General features: G+C 37.9%; 1 protein-coding gene across 8 annotated transcripts in view; it reads right to left on the reverse strand.

Annotated features, from left to right (window-relative positions):
• Positions 1-4470: 4470 nt before the first annotated feature.
• Positions 4471-20769, reverse strand: part of TRIM2 (tripartite motif containing 2) — a 177856-nt gene continuing 161557 nt past the window's right edge. For all 8 annotated transcript variants that reach the window (XM_041738037.1, XM_041738038.1, XM_041738031.1 and 5 more), the window contains 4 exons: positions 17776-17944; positions 16630-16700; positions 12471-12611; positions 4471-8892 (listed from right to left, as the gene is read on the reverse strand). In XM_041738037.1, the coding sequence (XP_041593971.1) occupies positions 8740-8892; positions 12471-12611; positions 16630-16700; positions 17776-17944 (534 nt within the window). In that variant the 3' untranslated portion in view covers positions 4471-8739. The remainder of the gene's footprint in view (positions 8893-12470; positions 12612-16629; positions 16701-17775; positions 17945-20769) is intronic.

The raw sequence follows: 20769 nt of genomic DNA on the forward strand, positions 1-20769 counted from the left end.
TCCCCGGCCTGAGTTTTCCCCAAAATGAAGCCTGAGAAAAAGATGTGCTGGTAATTTATTTGGGAGCGAGGAAGCAAGGGTGAGATGGGAAAGAAGGAAAAGCCACTAAACATGTGTGCACTTCTCAGTTTCAGCATTTAAAAATTTTTACAAACTCTTTCTTTGCCCAAGAGGATATAAGAGTTTGTAAGAGGAGAGAGAACAAGATGAGATCTGAGGACACAACTCCAGTTGGAGAGGATACTGTGAATCTCTAGTTGCCTTCCAGGCCCTTGGCCACTTTCCGTCTTTAAACCCCCAGCATTCTTTTTGCACTGAATCATGGTTCTTGCCATTTCCATCAAATGAACTCTCTGCCATTTGGGCCATGGCTGACTCCACCAAGGCTAGGCGTTCACCCCAAAAACAGAGTATACAGGATGAACATAAAGCAAGCCACTTGCCTTTGAGGTGTCCAACATGGCCTTGGACACTTGGGTCTTCTCTTGGAAAAGATGAGTTCACATAAAGAGGGTTGCCCACTGGAGCTGGAGCTGTGTACTAAACATCACTGAACTGTAGTTACATTTCTCGGAGATTCTTGAATGTGGACCACAGTTCTGGAATACCAAACCTCAGAATTACACCACCAACCAGAAGAGACACATTCAACTGCCTTCAATCCCCTTGATTTCTCAGGAAATGCACCCCCACCTGAAAAGAACATTCTCGTGCATGGTCCTTTCTTGAAATTCTGAAAAGTTTGACCTCTAGAAGAAACTTCCTGAGGAAGTAAGAAAAGAAAATCATTTGAAAAGAGACAAGGAGGAGCACCTGGGTGGCTCACTGGTTGAGTGTCTGCTTTGGCTCAGGGCATGATCCTGGGATCCTGGGGTCCTGGGATCGAGTCCAGCATCGGGATCCCTGCATGGAGCCTGCATCTCCCTCTGTGTATGTCTCTCTCTCTCTCTCATGAATAAATAAATAAAATCTTAAAAAAAAAAAAAAAAAGAAAAGAGATGAGGAGGGGATCCCTTGCAGGATCAGCAGTTTAGCACCTGCCTTCGGCCCAGGGTGTGATCCTGGGGACCCAGGATCGAGTCCCATATCAGGCTCCCTGCATGGAGCCTGCTTCTCCCTCTGCCTGTGTCTCTCATAAATAAATAAATAAATAAATAAATAAATAAATAAATAAATAAATAAAATCTTAAAAAAAAAAAAAGAAAAGAAAGAAAAGAGACAAGGAAAAAGTCTATGAGGTAGGAAACAGGAGGGGGGGGGGGAATGAAAAAACCAAGAGAGGAGAAAATTTTAAACAAGAAATAGTCAACATTAACACCTTTTTAGTCATACCACATCCTCGAGTTAGAAATAACAGTGCTATTGTGTCATTTGTACAGAGGAGCGGTCTCAACGAAGACAATACCAAAACTGGTTTCTGGAGAATGAAAAAAAAATCTCAGATGGTTTGTGGCCCTGCAAAGTGCTATAGTACATAAACAGATACATGGTATATCTCTGATATTACAATTCCATGGAGTGGGGGATTAGGAAAAAAATGTCTACAAGAGCTCCTTGGGGGGATGATAATGGGAAAAAGGTTGAGAAACACTGGTGTAAAGTATAGAATTTGTTATCCAGGGGTACCTAGATGGTTCAGGGGTTGAGCATCTGCCTTTGGTTCAGGTTGATCCCTGGGTCCTGGGATCGAGTCCCACATCAGGCTCTTTGCTGGGAGCCTGCCTCTTTCTGTCTCTCATGAATAAATAAAATCTTAAAAAATAATAATTTATTATCCAAGCCGGATTAAAAGGGCTATTTATAATTATGTGGGGAAAACAAGCATAAAACAGGATTGTCCCCATTAGTCATGTGGTAAGTTGGAACTTCCACTGTGCTTTATTAAAAGTTCTCTTATGGTTCTTTTTAAAAATATTTATTTATTCATCAGACAGAGAGAGAGAGGCAGAGACAGGGCAGAGGGAGAGCAGGCTCCCTGCAGGGAGCCCAATGAGGGACTCTATCCCAGGACCCCTGGGATCATGCCCTGAGCCAAAGCCAGAATCTCAACCACTGAGCCACCCAGGCGTCCCAAAACTTCTCTTATGGTTCCTACCTTAATTTGCTCTGTAGCAGTTACTGATGCTCTTCTCATCTTTTCATCTGGGAGAGTAAGTTCCTTTTTGTAACCCTGTCTCATCTCTCAGTTCTTGAGCATTCTCTGGTCTCATGACATCCAACTATTTGTTCTTCCCTAGACCACCCATGCTCTCTTGTCCTCTTTTAGCAGCTCTATCAGTGGTCAGGCCCCAACACCACCCCCTCTGTCTTCCTCTGGGGTGAGTTCTTAGCTGCCAGCTTCCTCAGCCCCAGCCGGCAACCCCTGCCACCCTGTACTCTTGGCAGGGGGCCTGAGTACAAGCCCGGAAGAGTGGGAGTTGAGTCTGAGTCACAGTGTGGGGCCCTAGGTGCCCATGAGGGTGTCTGTACTTACCTATCAAGTACTCCTATGCCCAAGAGAGTGTGACATTAGCTAGGTAGGCCACTACCACAGGTCAAGAGGTCACAGAAAAAAGGAAAAAGCCTTTTACATTTTTTGTAAAGGAGAGCTCCTGCATTTCATTTTGCATGGCTGCACAAATTTATATATATATATATGTTATATATGTTATATATATGGTATATATAGATATATATACTAATATATAATCTATCTATCTATCTATATAGATTATATATTAGTTTGCTACTATTATTCCCTAGTGGCTGGAACATACTAGACTCAGTAAATATTTACTAATGGGTGCATATAATACAGCTCCTGGTGTTATCATTACCTGGCCTGGTTTGGTAACTGGTTGTCCTGGTTCACCAACCAAACGGTAAGCTCTTAAGAGGTTACAGGCTTTGATCCTTACCTCCCTTACACCTACCCTAAACCCTGCTGTTATCACAAGTGCTTACACATTTGCTCAATGACAATAGCAAGGACAACTTAAAGACAATAGGGTTGGGTAGAGGACAGAATGTCATTTATGCCCTTCCGGCCTCTTCACTTAGCCAATAAATTGCACCTTTAATTGAACTTGTCTGCTCTGGAAAGGGGTGCAGCTTGGCTTTATGTGCAATGAGTCCTCAAAGGACAATTTGAGACATGCTTAAACTTGGAGCAACTGGCTTTTTATCAGGAATGCCTCACTTGCTGCTTCTGAAACCTTCAAAAGGGCTCACGATAGCCATGCTGCCTGCTTGGTTGAAAGAAAAAATAAATGAATACAAACAGGATTCAAGAATACTAATATTCACAGTTCCTAGTTGGCAGCATCCTCCTTGGCCCTTTTCTCATTTCTAAGACTGACTTAAGTCACCTCTTGTAGATTTCTAATCTATTACAGATTTTTAAAATTCTCAACAACAAAAAAAAACCCAAGAAATTTTTGTGTCCCTCCATTGATCACAAAGGATTCTCAAAAGATAGAATTTAGTATTCACTGTCACAGCAAAATATAAATTACAGACAACAAAACATCAAAAGCCTATAAATGCATGAGGAAAAAAACTTGTATGCATATATGTAAGGTCATGACTTGTTTACAGTCAATGAAAAAGGACAAGAATCCTTTGTAGAACAAAAGACCAAATTATCAAATCCACAAACCACTCATGATTGACAGCTTATCTATCCTCAAGTCTTGTAGGGAACATACTGGCCTGTAGATTAGTGGCATTAAAATGACAACTTTCAATTATGAAGAGAGAAAAAAAACTTCAAAATTTTTTAAATTTTAAGAAAGACGGAAACTTCTTTGCAAGAATATGACAGTGATACTCCATTATTTATACATCCACCATCAGGTTCCTTTACAACAGAACCTCCAGAGGACTGTCCGACATATTATTTAGATATTATGACTACTGCTTGAAATGCTTGGCTTGATGTAGTATAAAAATTTTTATTCATTAATTAAATTTTGGACCCTAAAGACAGTATTTTTATTTTTTTCTAAAGACAGTATTTTTAGTGAGATCCCTTTCTAGTTCTTCATTCTGTAGAAATGTGACTGCCACGACTTCTAGAAGATCTATCTTGTGATTCTTTAAGCATAGTGATTTTGGTCTATTTCACCTTCTTTTTGTTTTAAAGGATTTTTATTTATTTATGAGAGGCGCAGACATAAGCAGGCTCCCCACAAGAAGCCCGACGTGGGACTCGATCCCCTATTCCAGGATCACGCCCTGAGCGGAAGGCAGACGCTCAACGGCTGAGCCATCCAGGCGTCCCCTATTTCACCTTCTAAATATGTGTCACGGTTTTCCAAATTCCTCTCAAAGATACATCCTAAATGCTAACCAGATTATTAGTATCATAAAAAAATTTTTTACTAATTTAACTACACAGTTTGGTTGAGTATTGGTATCTTCCACATATTCTACATTTCCCTTTATTAAAAAAAAGGAAACAATATGTAAAATAAACATTCACCCTGGAAATGGAGAAAACAAGCTTTATTATAATGATTTGAGATTTTGTGAATGGTAAAGATATACACATGAAACTTGTTTCTCCTATGTTTCAAGACAGAATTAATTTAAAGTTTTATTTAGACTAAAGCATCCAAAATACTGTGGTACGTATGTAGCTACGAACATACAAACACTTTGATGCACAGCGTTCATTCTTTTCTTTAAATAGGCAGTCAGCATTTCGATTCGTAAAAGAACAAATGAGAATATATCAGTTATCAATGTCAGAGAGCGCAAGACTTAGTGTTCTATACACAAAATGTATGAAACAGACCTATAAAGATGGAATGTACAAAATTTAAAAAGAAAAAAAGGAAGCAAAAACCCTTAATACTCATACATAGGATTGAAAGGCAATAGAATTGAGAATGATATAAAGGATTCTATTACAAGAATACACTCTGTTGAGGACAGAACATTCCCATGTCATAAAGCAAAAGCACGGAGTTTAAGGCTGTGTTGCTTTTGAAAGTTAATGGACGTGCTGTACATTCATTGGGACAACATAGCCGATTTATTAATCTAGTTTAGAATATTAATAGCTTTCCATACATTCTCCACAAACAGACCACACAATCACTGCCACACAGTTCATCTTCAGAAAGTTTAAGATTAAACATCATGATTTGTAGCTTACTGTCATTTAAAACAAAACAAAAAAATCATTTATTTATACCAAACAAATCTTTAATGGGCACTTAGTTTCCTTTATGGCAATACTAGATTCCTAGTTATCAAAAATATTAAAATAATTGTAAAGTTTAAAACCCTGCAACATTTACAGAATGCAACAGTATTAACCACTTTCGATTTTAAGCAAAATTAGATGATGGCTGCAGCAAATAGCTTCAATTTTATCCTACCTGGAAATGTCTTGTTTTTAAATTATTTAACTAAAAATACTCCTCCCTTTTCAGAAGCTGGTGAATAGGGAGGATACTATAGAGTCCAAGTGTACAAAAAGGTTTTTCCCATTTGAAGTGATCTGCACAGTACCTAAGGTTCATTTGCTATTTCCTCCAATTCTCTCAGTAGATATTACCAAAGCATTTATGCATATCCTTCAATGGTAAGGATCCACAGACACTTGCTACCGTACTGCTATTCCAGTTAACTCCAAGTGAGGACATACCCTGTATACTTAGCAGTAGAAGCAAGTGTATTCTAGTTGCATGGACCTGTAGTATTTGTTTCAAATCTAGTCAAAGACTAAATTAAAATTAGGAAACTTGGGGACTTGTTTAGTTACTAGAGACTAAAAGTTTGATCAAGATACTAAGTACCATTAAAAAAAATGGTGAGCAGTCATAAAGGCTTTTTATTCATGTGTTTCGGGATGGTCGAGTGACTACGTCCCCCAAGTCCAGCAGGAGAGGTCTATACTGGGTGGGACTGCATCACCGACCTTTACATTCGAACTGGTGCCAGAAGTGCCCAGGGGACATCTGAATGGGTAATTTTTCAGTGCTACTTATCATGAATGTATGACAGGTTCTGTACACTTGACAAAGAGAAATCAAACAACGATGATGGCTCAGGGAAAAAAAGTCACTTATTTTAATATCCTTCTCAGTTTACCAGAAACCATTTTCCATAGATTGTGACAAAATTTCATTTAAATCTTGCCTATTCCTAGCTTATCAGCAGCACTTTCCCCCTCCTCGAATATGCTTATTAAGAAATACAGTAAATGCTCCTATGTATCCAAATGTGAAACGTCATCTATACTTTAACATACAAGAGACTACATGTGTTGGGGGGGAAATACAGTGTTTCTTGGAGTGCCCACAGCAATTTCCAGTGACACATAGTGGAACAGGTCTGAATTGAAGTATCTATTTTTCCATTCCAGTTTGTGCCAAAAATGACAGATTAAAAAAAAATTAGCCTTGTATTCAATCTATTATTGAGATATCCAGCCTGTTACGGTAGGATGGCTGGTTAATTGCTAAATTCACAAATAAAAATTTCAATGATGTGCAAAATAACTCTTTTAAGTAAACTAGTCTTAAGACCAATAGCCTGTGACAGAACCTAAATAGGAAGCCATTTTTGCTTGTGAAAATAAACCAAAATTGATTTAACCAATTTAAAAAGTTTTCTTTTAAAGAATCTAGGAGCTATCAAGAGTCTAGCTTATCTTATGCAGAATGTCAGTAAATGGCAAAATGAAATTCCTCCCTCGAGCGTAAGCTCCAAGCAGGCGGGAGTTTTGTCTGTTTTCTCCATGGCTGTGCTGTATCCTCAGTGCCTAGATTAGCGGCTTGGCACCTAGTAAGCACTCACTGAATACGAATGTCTGAATTCAAAGACTTATTATTATTAGTTCAGTGTTGTTAGCAAACAGTATCTTAGTTTTACATTCTAAAAATGTTATTGAATTTTATGACTTTATTATAGTCTCAAATATTTCGAAAACTACCTAAAAAACAAACAAAAAGGTAAACCTAATGTAAATCTTCATGAAAAATTTTCTTTCAGAGGTTGATTTGGGCATAATAAATTTGATAGACAATTGGAAGTAGCTAGATTTCCCTTCTACATTTAAAAAAGTCCTATAGAAGAGAATGACTGAATTATAAATTAATAAGCAATGAACATAACATATACATATGGGAAATGTTTTCTCATTGTACAGTTCTAAGGTGCTTTCAGTGAAAGAGATCCCAAAGTCATTATCGAAAATGCCAAACATGACATCGTATTTGGTAGAACTGAGTAGAAAATTAAACAGTGGAAAGAGACCACATTTTATTTTACAGTATCAATGACAGATTCACAAGTAACTAAATTATTCTTCACATTTCTCCAAACGCATTTATACTTAAATTTAACTCAAGTTCAACGTTTCTTTTTCCTCCGACCTGTTTTTGTTTTTTTGAAAGCACAGAAGGCCATTTTCTGGCTAAAAGTCAGCCAATATCATCATTACTGGACAATGGTGAAAAGTAAACCTGTTTTCGGGCTTGCTCTACTAGGACGGCTTTAAACTGCGCGGTAAAGGAATGTGCTGGACGATGCTTCTGTCTTTCAGAGTGCTGCCTATTTGAGTACACCAAAGATTCAGCTATATATATATATGATACATTCTACACCTTACCCTAATCGTGTATACATAGTCCTTTAATGCCTCTACTATTCATTAGACAATGATAAATAACCATAACATGCCCTTACCTGTAATGCTTTCGAGATAACACAACTTTGGTAACATTTGCTTTCTAAGGGGAAACCATTAATCAATCACATGCCTTTGGTTGACACCATCAGTCCTCCAAAGGGCTACTTATGGCTCTCTGTCCTAGGATACTGGTGTCCTACTACATGTGCTGACATCTTGCAGGAGGTAAAGCTTTCGCTTTCATGAAGTGGAAGAGGAGAGACACGTGAGAACATGGCACATAAACCGTGGCTAACTTTCTCTTGATTACTACCAATTCATTAATCTGGAGTTGAGGGGGGCTGTTCCAAAAGGTAGCATTTGCTATTGTAATACGCTTTTCAAAGGATTGGAATTTCAGGATTCCTTGAAAATGGACTTTGTTTTTTGATACAAGGTGAGCAGGAGAGAAAAGGTGAAAAGCACACACAAAAAGGATCTTAGATCTAATCCAGAAAGGTGGGAAATTTGCAGTGGTTTTTAAGTGCCAAACTCAAAAGAGGCCTGCCTAATCACAGCTGGGAGGGCTTTACAAAATGGTATTATTTTTTTTCTAATTTATATGTAGTTACTGGTAACCAAAAAATGTCACGTGAGTAATACCTACTGTAAAAGTGAGGTTAGAAGATCCCCCGGGTCTCGTAACCAAAGTTAAATAAAGTATGTAACTACAACAGATTTTGTTTTTGTTTTGTTTCTGGAAGCTCTGCACAAAAGCTACCATTCACAGGATTAACGAATATTTTTAAATATTCTAGGTTTTTTTAGTGTTTGATTTGCAAAATCAGTTCAACTACACAAATCCCTGTCTGATAAGCCATAGTTCACAGGCGTAAAACTTTGCAGTTTCCATAGATTCAGTAGAAGGGATTTCTTTTCTTTAAACCCTAGAAGTGAATTACAGAAATCAGATATGCAGTTTTTAAGGAAATAGTTACATTCAGAAATACCCTTGGAAAGTTCATCACTGATTCTTTCTAGCATGAAAAGTCTAGTGTAATCTGGTCCCGCGTCGAGAAATCCATTCCAGTTTATAGTGCAAGACCTTTGTAAGGGGCTGTCCAGCTGCCCAACCATTACTGTAAGTACCGATAGACCTTGAAACAATGGTTTCCAGAGTCTGCAACCACAACATGGCCATCTGAAGTTAGGGCCAGGCCTTGGGGGCCGTAGAGTGGGTCAGCGGATGTGTTAATGTAGGACAAAAATGATCCGCTTCCATCAAAAACCTGTAAAAAATACAAAGTCAACGTTTTACAAGAAAATTATGGTAATATGATGAAATAGGAGTTAGAAAACCCTTACTAATCTTTTCAATATAAAAGCATGCAGGTAAGGGGCACCTGGGGGTTGTACTTGGTTAAGCATCCAACTCTTGGTTTCGGCTCAAGTGGTGATCTCGGCAGAGTCTGCTTAAGACTCCTTTCTCCTTCTGCCCTTCCCCCACTCTCTAAAATGAATAAAAATAAATCTTTAGAAAAAGTATTCATGTAAGCCCAGAGGTTTGTTTAGGTCACTATCATAAATCCATTCCTTCCCTCTACTTAACCTTGCTTTTTCTCCTCTCATTCTCTATGCCCTGGAGTCACTGACAAGGAGGCATGTCATTGGCCAACAGATATCTTTTTTTTTTTTCTTTTTTTGGCCAACAGATTTCACGTACATTCTTAGAGTAGTCAGTTCCCAAGGAATAGCCCTCAATGGTGCTTGAAAATGAAGGACCCTTGTTTCTTACTCTTGGCCTTCACCTTCCCCCTTACTTACAGCCTCTTTTATTCCCAATCATAATAGGGGAAAATATCAGCAAATAGAACACAGAGGTATGGTCGTGAGTCACAATATACAATGAGAAAATAAAGAGGGAGTTACAAGAAGTCAGTGGCTTAATATGTACATTTGTGGGTTTTTTTTAAAAGATTTCATTTTTAAGTAATCTCTATACCCAACATGGGGCTCAAACTTGCAACCCTGAGACCAAGAGTCACATGCTCAACAACCGAGCCAGCAAGGCGCCTTACAACATGTATGTTTGTTTTGTTTTGTTTTTGGTGGGGGAGGACAGAGGGAGAGGGAGAGAGAGAATCTTAGGGCGGCTCCACACCCAGAGCAGAGCCCCATGTGGGGCTTGATCTCACGACCCCAAGACCATGACCTGAGCCAAAATTAAGTCAGACACTTAACCGACTGAGCCACCCAGGTGTCCCATGTACACTTGGATATGAAGTAGTCATCTTTTGGTCTGTAAACTTCTGCCATGATGAAATAAAAGGAGTGCTTCTCCTTTACAAGGCCCAGGCTGGTTTCTTTTGACCATTCCGCTAGGCCCATAGGTTTCTTTTAAAAGGCAGTGTGATTAGGCAGGTGCTATGACGGCCATAATCCAAACAGCTCAGCATCTGTGGTCTTACACAGAACTGCTGTGTGCACTTCGTTTCCTGTCTGGCTTCTGGCTTTCTATCACTTATACAATTCTGGCTTTCCATCACATCTTTCAAGTGTAGATGTCCACTGGCATAATTAAGCAAGATAAAAATAATGGAGAAATAAAAGCATTTAGATTTACATTTATAGTATCAATCTTTATTTTTTTAAGTAATCTCTATACCCAGTGTGGGGCTTCAACTCACACCTTGAGATTGAGAGTCATATGCTCTACTAACTGAGCCAACCAGATGCCCCTCAATCCTTTTTCTGAGAAGTAAATACCTGTATCAGATTCAAACTGTTAACTACTGCAGTCTTCACAAAAGACATCTGGATACGAAAATGCCAAATGCCATTCATGACACCATTATTCCTAAACCATGAAAACATACTATTTTTTAAATTTGTTTTTGACAACTTTTAATTTTGAAATAATCGTAGGTTCGTAAGACATAGTAAGTTGCAAAGATAGGACAGAGAAATCCCCTGTGCCTTTCAACCAGTTGGGTAGAATGTCCCAATAAAACCATCTGAGTCTGGAGATTTCTTTTTGGGGAGTAAAAATTAAGAACTATATTTCCTTAATAGTTTTTAGGGTATTCAAATTATTTATTTCATATTTGGTGAGTTTGTGGAATTTGTACTTTTTGAGGTCCATTTCATCTAAATTGTCAAATCTATACATGTCGAGTTGTTCAAAGGAATTTCCACATGCCTGCAAAGTCTGTAATGATATTAGTGTTTTGTGCCTTTTCCTTTATCAGTCTTCCTAGAGGTTTGTCAATTTTATTGATCCTTTCAAAGAACCAACTTTGTTTCACTGATTTCCTCTATTGTTTGCCTTGCATTTCATTGATTTCTGATCCTCTCTTCACTATTTCCTTCCCTCTGCTTGCTTTCAGTTTGTTTTGCTCCCTCTCCAGCTTCCTGAGGTAGGAGCTCAGATTACTGATTTCTTACTTTCTATTTTTAAAGATTTTATTTATTTATTTCTGAGAACACAAAGAGAGGCAGAGACCTAGGCAGAGGGAGAAGCAGGCTCCCCGTGGGTAGCCCAATGTGGGACTTACCCAAGGACCTCGGGATCACAACCTGAGAAAAAGGCAGACAGTCAACCACTGAGCCACCTAGGTGCCCCCATTTCTGACTTTCTAATATAAACATTCAGTGCTACTAATTTCCCTCTTGTGTTAAATGGTGGTTACCAGGGCTGAGGAGTGGGGGAAATGGGGAGTTGGTCAAAGCATATAAACTTCCAGTTAGAAGATGAGGAAGTTCTGGGGATCTACCACATAGTGCAGTGATTATAGTTAAGAAAACTTAGGTACTTGAAAGTTGTTGAGAGAGTAGATCTAAATGTTCTCACCAAAAAAAGAAATGCTAACAATGTGATGGTGAGGGACAAATTAGCTAAAGCCATGATGGTAATCATTTTGCAATATATAAATGTATCAAATCAACTCACTGTATACCTTAAACATGTGACATGTAGTATATCAATTACAGCTCAACAGAGCTGGGGAAAAAAAAATCACCCTCTCACAATTATCTTGGCTGCACTCCACAAACTTGATATGCTGTATTTGCACTTTCAGTCAATATATTTTTAAATTTTCCTTGAGACATCCCCTCTGACTCGTTATTCAGAATAATGTTTTTAAATGCACAAAACAAAATACATGGGATTATAAAGGAGAACAATTATATTAAAATACAGTTGTAAAAATTTTACAAAATTGCGATATAGTAATATGTGTACTTTTTTAACCAACACACAAAATAACAAGAAGTAGTGATGGGTCTAATACTGACTACTTTTGAAAGAATGATGAGCATAAATGATAATTCAAGACCTCTGCAACTGTTAAATAAAAGATCATGACCTGAGCCAAAATTAAGTCAGACACTTAACCAAGTGAACCACCCAGGTGTCCCATGTACATCTGGATATGAAGTAGTCATCTTTTGACTGTGATTCCTCTTTATCTGTGATTCCTCTTGGTGACAAAGTTATAGGTATTACTGAAATTACTGTGACAACTGCCTCTATTCATAATTTTAAAGATGTTTTTCATTAGTACCTAGTAAAAATAGTAATATAATATTTTTGTTCAAAGGACCTCTTGAGTTCTAGCCACAAACACTTTGGGGATCTATGGGATTCATGTTAAAAATTCCCAATTCAGAGAGCTTCACTCTGGTAATCCGTTGATGTTTTTTCTCCTCCACCTTCCTTTGTTTAGCACTTCTGGTGAGATTACCTATGGTCTATGAAGAACCTAACCAATGACGAAAGGAAAACATTCCAGCTGGGAGACAGCCAATTCTTCACTTTGAACAAATAGGAATCACTCTAAACAAATACATTAGCATTTTCACTTACCTGGATCCTGCTGTTTCCCCAGTCTGCTACAATGATGTTTCCATTTGAATCCACGGCTACACCTGTTGGAGCATTAAACTGACCATTTCCTTCTCCATTTGAGCCAAACTTCAACATGAATTCTCCCTCCTGATTAAACACCTATAAGAGATATTTTTAAATTATTTCATTTTAAGTTGAAAACAGTTGTGCCAACATTATGAGTCTTAAAAAATATGTATCTGCACAGGTTTTTAATAACAAGCCCTATGATTTAAAATTTTCTGAAAAAAGAAATAAATCTACAAAGTAGACCCCCATATCACTTAGGGCTCCCCAATTTGCTACATAAATTTGATTTATCATTTGCTAAATCATTTATTTCTAGCTTATATCTGGTTATTGAATACTTATATTAAAAATACTTTTGTTATAAATTACAAAATAATATACAAATATAGGGTAGGGTGAGAAAGTGGAGCTATAACTTTCAACAATATTACTCTTTTTTGCCTTTAAATAAATAGCTAAATTTGAAGGACAGGCATTGTATTTCTACCATGATGGATGATCAAAGTTGGATCAGGACCTAAAAGTTTTTGGTTAGGCCAAATGCTCAGAATTTATTACCTTTTTGCAAACTCAACATGGGATAGAGTAGGCTGGACTTCACACTTACATCAGGGGAAAGTGTGTGTGTGTGTGAGTGTGTGTGTGTGTGTGTGTGTGTGTGTTTAATGGCACAGGCAAAGAATAAGAGAAGGGTTTTTTATATACTTTTTTCAACATATATATTTAGTTAAAATAGAGAGTTAATATGACCCTAAGGTTTTGATGGATGGAGCATACTGAGGGGAGGGGGCTGACAGAAGTAGGGAGCTACATAGAACTCTTTAGCAAATTCTTTAATATCTGATATGGAAAAGCAATGGATTGTTGTAGTTAATTAAATATTCTTATTAATGAAGTATTACTGTATTTGTATCAAATAAAGATTACTGATTTGGGCAGAATTAAATTTTTAAATATGTGTTTAAATTTAAGACTATAGTATGCATACTTTTACCTTGATGATTCAGATGATACTTAACAGTTGTGAAATATACCCAGGATATTATTTTAAGCGTCCATTATCACCTAGCCTACATGTGTAGACGTACTCATTAACAAATCAAAAAGTATTACATGCAAAAAGCACCATGAAAGTAAGGGTTCCCTATACCAAGTGCAGATCTAATTTGAAAATGATCTCAGGATCTTTTACAGATTCTCCTATTGCCACCTCTGTGATCATGAAAGATTAAAATGACTCTTTTAGTTATGTACACTGGGAAAGCAAAGTGAGAAACTTCCATCTCTAAAGGCTAAACTTCCTTTAAGATGAAGAATCATGACTGCTTCTTGAATTAATTCAATTAATTTGCCAAGTAAGTAAGCTACCTCTTTGGTTTGTTGGAAAGGACAAGAACCAGCTTTTGCTAAGATGCTATGTTTTAAAAATCTTTCCTGACTCCTTTTTATATCCTTTCACATGAAACATTCTTGTTTTAAAGACCAATGAAAGTGTTTGTTTGCTGGTGAGGACACAATTTATTATTCTCTGATCTTTCCCTTTTTAAGTCCTACCAATGATCTTTTTGTTTGCTTGTATTGATCTCTGGGTAAGTATGTTTTCCTTGGCATGCTCCAAATGGCTCAAATGCTTCCACTCTATGTTGGAATGACGGAGAATGCCAAATTTAGTCTTACTTGTTTTGCAATGAAAAGAGAATGCATACTGAAGACCGCTAAAGACTTAGGCCATTTGTTAGCCCTGACCTACAGGCAGTTTTCACAATGACCAACAGAGAAGTAACTAGAATACAGAACCACTGCTAACTGCCACGTGTTACATGGGGAACAAAAGCCCAACTATTCCATAAGAGCTATATGGCAACAGCTATCAAAGAGAAGAGAAAAAACAAAAACAAAAGACTGGTTTTCTTAAATAAGGGGAAAATAGAGTTTAAATTACTACAATAATCTACCTCTACTATACTGAAAACTTAGAAGAGTTTTCAGAATCTTAATAATTATAAATAAAACATCATTTAATTGCTTATAAATTACTCAGATGAAAACATAATTAAGAGGCAGATGCATGAGCTGAAATAGTAAATTTTTACAGCTTTGATTTTTCTAACAAGTTTTTACGCAAGTTTTTGTGACTTTGAAAATCCTTTCCTGATTTTAAAAATTCTGCTCACCTCAAATACCACCTCCATTTGGCAGTCTTCCCTGATAGTCTGAGATACAGAAATCTGTTCTTTGTTTTCTTCTGGATTCTTACAGAACTTTGTATGTACCTATTTTTAAGAAAATATTGCTACCTTGCCTTGCATCTTGATTACTTACATAGGTATTATTTCCTTCTACATTGTCAGCCACTGCTGGTAAATAGGAGTCCTCCCACATACCAATGCCAGTTGATTCATAGAGGCTGCCTGGAGCACTGGGACGGAAAGGCTCTGAGGCCACAGTTGCGCTTTAGTAGAAAAGAGCAACTTGATTAATATCACTATCTTCCAGTGGGGGTAGGCAGAGCGGTGCCAGGCATTGGCTGGCCTCTGTTCATCTACACGGGTTACCTTCTGGTTACATGCGCCCTCTCGTTCAAGGAGTCCTCCATAAAGGGAATAGAAGAAAGGAAGTGTGATAATAGCCTGTCATTACTTTCCAGTTACTCTCATCATGCAAAACTGTGACAGCCCCCCACCCCCACCCCAGAGGACGGTCTATAGCCCAGTCCCTACTGCCCTATTGCCTCTTTGTTTCCCTCCTCCCCACCACTACTTTTCCTAGTCATCTTTCTTTTACCAAGACAGGTCCCAGAGAGAGAGACATAAAGAGAGAGAGAGAGAGCAAGAGATGGAGGGAGGTGGGGGGAGTGGGGATGGAGCTCTATCACTATGGCAGCAACGTGGGACAGACGACATGGCAGGAAGCAGCCTGAGAAGGAAGCAATGGTGGGCATCCTTTCTTTTCCTCCTGTCCCATCACCACAGCCCGCTCTGCTCTATTTTTGCATAGGGACTTGGCACCCACCAAAAAAGTTCAAAACCTTTCCATTTACTCAGGTTAAACGTATCTTTGGGGACAAGCTGGGGAAATGAAGCAGTGAAGGACTCAGAAGAGAGAATATCTTTGGGTGTTGAAATCCTATCCCTACGTAGCTGTTCCAGTTATCAACGATAGCTGTTTTTCAATTTGGCTGCCCAATGGAGCAGACTTTAGTCACAGGCATATTATCATCTATGCTGTTTCCTTATTATTTTCCTTCTGAAAATGCCTCACTTTAAAAAATTTAAATGAATTTACTTACAAGGAAAACTATATCACTTCTGTAAGTGCAAACCAGCACCACTTGATATAAACAGAAGGTAACCCTAAAAAATAAACATTTAACTTTTAAAATAAAAATGTCTGGCAGTGCACTGCCCATGACCACCTGGCATACCTTCAGTGGAACCCGCACCACACCTTGAGAATCATGATCTAGAATGGTACTAAACATTTTCTCATTTCAGCAAAATGAGAAATCTGTTTTGATACATTTTTGCATTTCCTGATTTGCTCACAATAAACCTCAAATCTTTCTTTTCCCTACACCTAGTAAGAAAAATGTATTACACTGTCTGGGGGAGAGGAATGGGCATTGTACACTAGGGAAAACCAAGAGTGTGAAAATATTCTAAAAAGTATGAAATAGGTATAGGAATTATACCAGGACTATTTCCCTTTAAAATCTCTGGTTGCAGCAGCATTCTAATATCTAATTTTGTTTGAAAGGCATTATGGTGCAGATAACTGCAAAAGTGATCTGATTTTATGAAGCTGCAGAAAGTTCTGCCTCTTTAAGTTCAAGGAATTGCTTTTTCAAATTTCATTTTTAAGTCATCTCCATTTATACTCGTTTCAAATTAAGAAACTTATCACCACCATATTTTGCTCAATTTTCTGACTCTTCAAAGTCTGTGTGTCCAAATTAAAACTTGCATCTTAGGGAGAAGCAAAATCTACTCTTTTATTTAGGTTAACTCCTTTAGTTCCTTTGCATAGAAGTATTGTATTATTTTCTCTCAGACTGATTTCTCAATAAAAGCAGTTAAAAGGTAACAATAATTGACGCGTTTTATGGTACCTTGACAGAATGATTATGGAAATCCGTAACAATAATCTCATTATTGCTATTTACGGCTGCAAAATGGGGACCTGCATAAAAGGTGAAAAAAATATGTGAGAACTCTAAAAATAGAAATGATTACAACACCACAGCAGTTGCAAAATTTAACGTATTAGATATTTAAGAAAGAACAAAGAATTATAGACTTAGTTCTTGAAAGATCATTCAGCCAGAACTCTGGCTCTAGATAATGTGGGTCCTCTATCAGTCTACACTTGGGACTGTCTACTCTGGCTTCTTTTAGACCAAGCTGAGTGTGCCAGCAGCCCTAATGAAGTGGAATGAGCAATAAGCATCAGAATTCATTCTCCGAGCCACCGTCTGAAAGTCACATCTGCCAGCTTCTCTGAGTACACGTTAATACTTTTAGGGCCCTCAGTTCCCACTGAGGAAAGATGTGGATTCTCAGTCCTAAGAAAAAGACTCCAATATTGAATTTTTTTAAAAAAGTAGAGCAGAAACCCATACTTTGTAATTTTGGGTGACATTCAGAACCTGGCAAAACTGGAGACAAAGCACACAAAAAAAAGATTATGCAAATTATTGTCAAATGCCAAAAGCATCCTTTCAAAAAGAAAATGTATACACTGTTTTCAGCCTCTTCTTGCAGATGTGAGAAATTATGAAGCTTGTACTTGCAAAGTGGTACACCAAAAAGAAAAGTAACAGAACTGTCCTTCGTGTACTCAGCAAATATTCTAAAGTCCTGTTCTCTTATCACCCAGAAAGGTGAAAAAAAAACCTCTCCCATTCAGAAGCTCTTTAAACAAAGCTGCAGCTAGGGAGAACTAGGAGTTACTACACTGCTCATCAAACATTTTTATTTTAAAAATATTTTATCTTAGAGTTTATGTTTTACTTAAATTCAAAGATTAGACTTCTGCCTGCTGCCAATAAAAACCACGCATGGACTGCAGTTCAACTTACTGCAGGTGGAGTAATTGAGAAGCATCTCATCATGCTTTTGCTTAGATTTCATCCCCAGTATCTTTCCCAAAGCCAGCAAACACACTGGGGATTGAGGCATCTTCCACATGCTCCATCATGCAAATGTGAGCAGAAGAAGCATAAAAAAGGGGTTTTACATATTACCATCGAGTGTACCTGCAAACTGCCTGTCCCCATTTCCTCGGCTACCAAACCTGGTGACTATTTTCCCGTTTGGCTGGAAGATAAACACACAGCACGCCTTGTTGTCCACCACAATGATGTGCCCGTTGCGGTCCACAGAGACTCCTTTGGGCCCCATCAACTTTCCTGATCCAATTTTTGTCTGTCAGAGACAAGCACAGAGAATGAAATTTAACACACTACAGAACATGAAGACAGACATTTGTTTTAGTACACATTTACTTGAATGTTCAAACAGGGGTGCACAGCTATTCATATGTCACAATGATCTTCTGCTTTTGTCACATCTATTATCTGCCACTAAGATTTACATGAAATCCTTACTTTTTAAGAGGATCACCACCAAAAATGTTCTTGAATCCCCTTAACTGAGGTCACAGTTCCCTTGTAAAGATGCAATGTGGTATATAGCAAAAGATCACTGATCAGGAGTAGGAAGATAGTTTTACGCCTGTAGCTTGCTTTAGACACACCTAGAATAGCACAGATGCATTTGATTTCAAGCTTCAGATTCCTTATATACATAAAAATGTAAAAAAAAAAAAAAAAGACTTCAATAACTCCCAGTGGCATTTTTGGCATACTAAGTAAAATAATGTGAATAAAGTGTTCAGTGTAAAATATAGCATGTATTATGCAATCATTAAAGGTCAACTATCATTGTCATTGTTGTAGATCATCACTGGTATTAAAATTGCCAAGCATCTGCCATGTGCTTAGTTAACCATGTGTTAAGTTCCATGCAGGCAAGAATCATGTCTCTTCTACCCACTACTGTGTACTCAGAGCCTAGCATACTTCTTGGTGTCTAACAGGTACTCCATAAACACTTGTTCAATATATTGATTTGAAAAGTCCAGCATTATTTAGGGTAATCATGATGACTGAATAGTTCTAGTTTTCATTATTTTAAGATGGGAGGAAAGCATCAGATTTCTATCAAACACATACCATATACATTTTAAAACTCACTCATCTTTCTTTTTTTAAGATGTTATTTGCTCAGGAGAGACACAGAGAGAGAGAGAGAAACAGAGACAAAGGCAGAGAGAAGGTTCCATGAAGGAAGCCTGATATGGGACTCGATCCCGGGACTCCAGGATCACGCTCTGGGCCGAAGGCAGCGCTAAACTGCTGACCCACCCAGGGATCCCTCATTCATCTAAGTAGACTATATAAATCCCTGTTTGCTACGAGATGTAGGTCTTATACCTTTACTTTTATAGCTCCATTATAAAGAAGTACTTGACTCACTCACCCATTTATTTACTAATTCTACAAACACTAATGGGGTACCAACTCTGTGGCTAATGATTCCAGGCAAGGAGTAGACAAGGGCAAGACCAGCCCTTACCCAGGAAGATGTCTCAGTCACATTACACAGACAAATACGTTCACCGGGTCCTTTTAAAAGTGCTTGGTATTGATTATTTGATTTGGTAGATTTGAGAGAATTCAAATAGGCTAAAAGAACATGACAAGTCACTGAAGATAAGGAAGGAGAATGAGCACCAAGGTGAGGGAGCAGCCAGGAAGAGTGCCTGGTAAGTGAGAAGGGATGTAAGAGCCATAGTTCTCCCAGGCAGAGAGGCTCAGAAGGTCAAGTAGAGCTCTCTGTAGTTTTAGAAATGCTTTCTCAAATCTATCATATTCCTGGAAGAGAAAGTAAGAAACCACTGATATTAGTGGTGGTAGGAGAAACTGACTTTTCATTTTATATTCATCTGCAGGGTTTCTGTTTATTTATTTTAAGATTTTATTTATTGGGGGGGGGGGGGAGAAAGAAAAACAGGAGCCAGGGGACAGAAGGAAAGGGAGAAGCAGACTCCCCACTGAACAGGGAACCTGACATGGGGCTTGATCCCAGGACCTCGGAATCATGACTGGGAGCTGAAGGCAGCCACTTAGCTAAACCACCTAGGAGCCCCAGTTAGGGTTACTTTAAAAACTTATTTGCATGTATTACTTTTTAAATTAAAAAAATTAATTTAAAAAAATTTACATTTCCATAGATTTTGCTTTTCCTCTTTTTTTTTAAAGATTTTATTTACTCATTCATGAGAGACACAGAGAGAGAGGCAGAGACACAGGCAGAAGGAAAAGCAAGCTCCATGCAGGAAGCCCAATGCAGTATTCGATCCCGGGACTCCAGGATCACACCCTGGGCCAAGGGCAGGCGCTAAACCGCTGAGCAACCCAGGTGTCCCTCCTGTTTTCTCTCTCCGTATTAGCACTGCCTGATAGAAATGTAACATGAGCCATATATGTAAAAGATTTTTCTAGTAACCAACATAGAAAAAAACAAAGAAAAAAGGAGTATTATTTTAATCACATATTATATTGGACCTAACATATCTAAAAGTTATCATTTCAACAAGTAAACAATATTAAAATTATTAATAAGGTATTTTACATTTGTTTTCCTAAGTCTTTAAAATCCAGTGTGTATTTCACATGCACAGCACATCTTAACTCAGACCAGTACCTTTTCAAGAACTTGGTATCCTCTGTGGCTAGTGAATACCAAATTGGACAGTGCAATTCTCTGTACTTCTAAGATCTCATTTATTCAATGGCATCAACTTTCACCTCTGTCAGAATCTCAAATCCGTATCTTTAGTCCTGGCCTATTTTACAAGTTATTACGTTAAATTCAAACACTGTTAAACCAAACTTACCTCATTTTCACCATTAAAAAAAAAAACACCCAAATTTGTACCTCCTGATTCCCTAGTTCCTTTATGATACATACCACAGTTCATTTAAACCCAGGATCAAAATTTCAGAGCAAAATTTATTCTTTTACCAGTTGGAACCTCAGTTTCCTCATCTGTAAAATGGCAGCTATTGTATTTACCTTCTGGGTCATGCAAATTCTGAAGGACAGAGTGCCAAGCATAGCATACGGCACACAATCCCATCTTCACCCATTTGGTTGCTATCATATATCTGACCATCAGGAGTATC

The sequence above is a fragment of the Vulpes lagopus genome, chromosome 23 (genome assembly GCF_018345385.1).
Source record: "Vulpes lagopus strain Blue_001 chromosome 23, ASM1834538v1, whole genome shotgun sequence".
NCBI lineage: Eukaryota > Metazoa > Chordata > Mammalia > Carnivora > Canidae > Vulpes > Vulpes lagopus.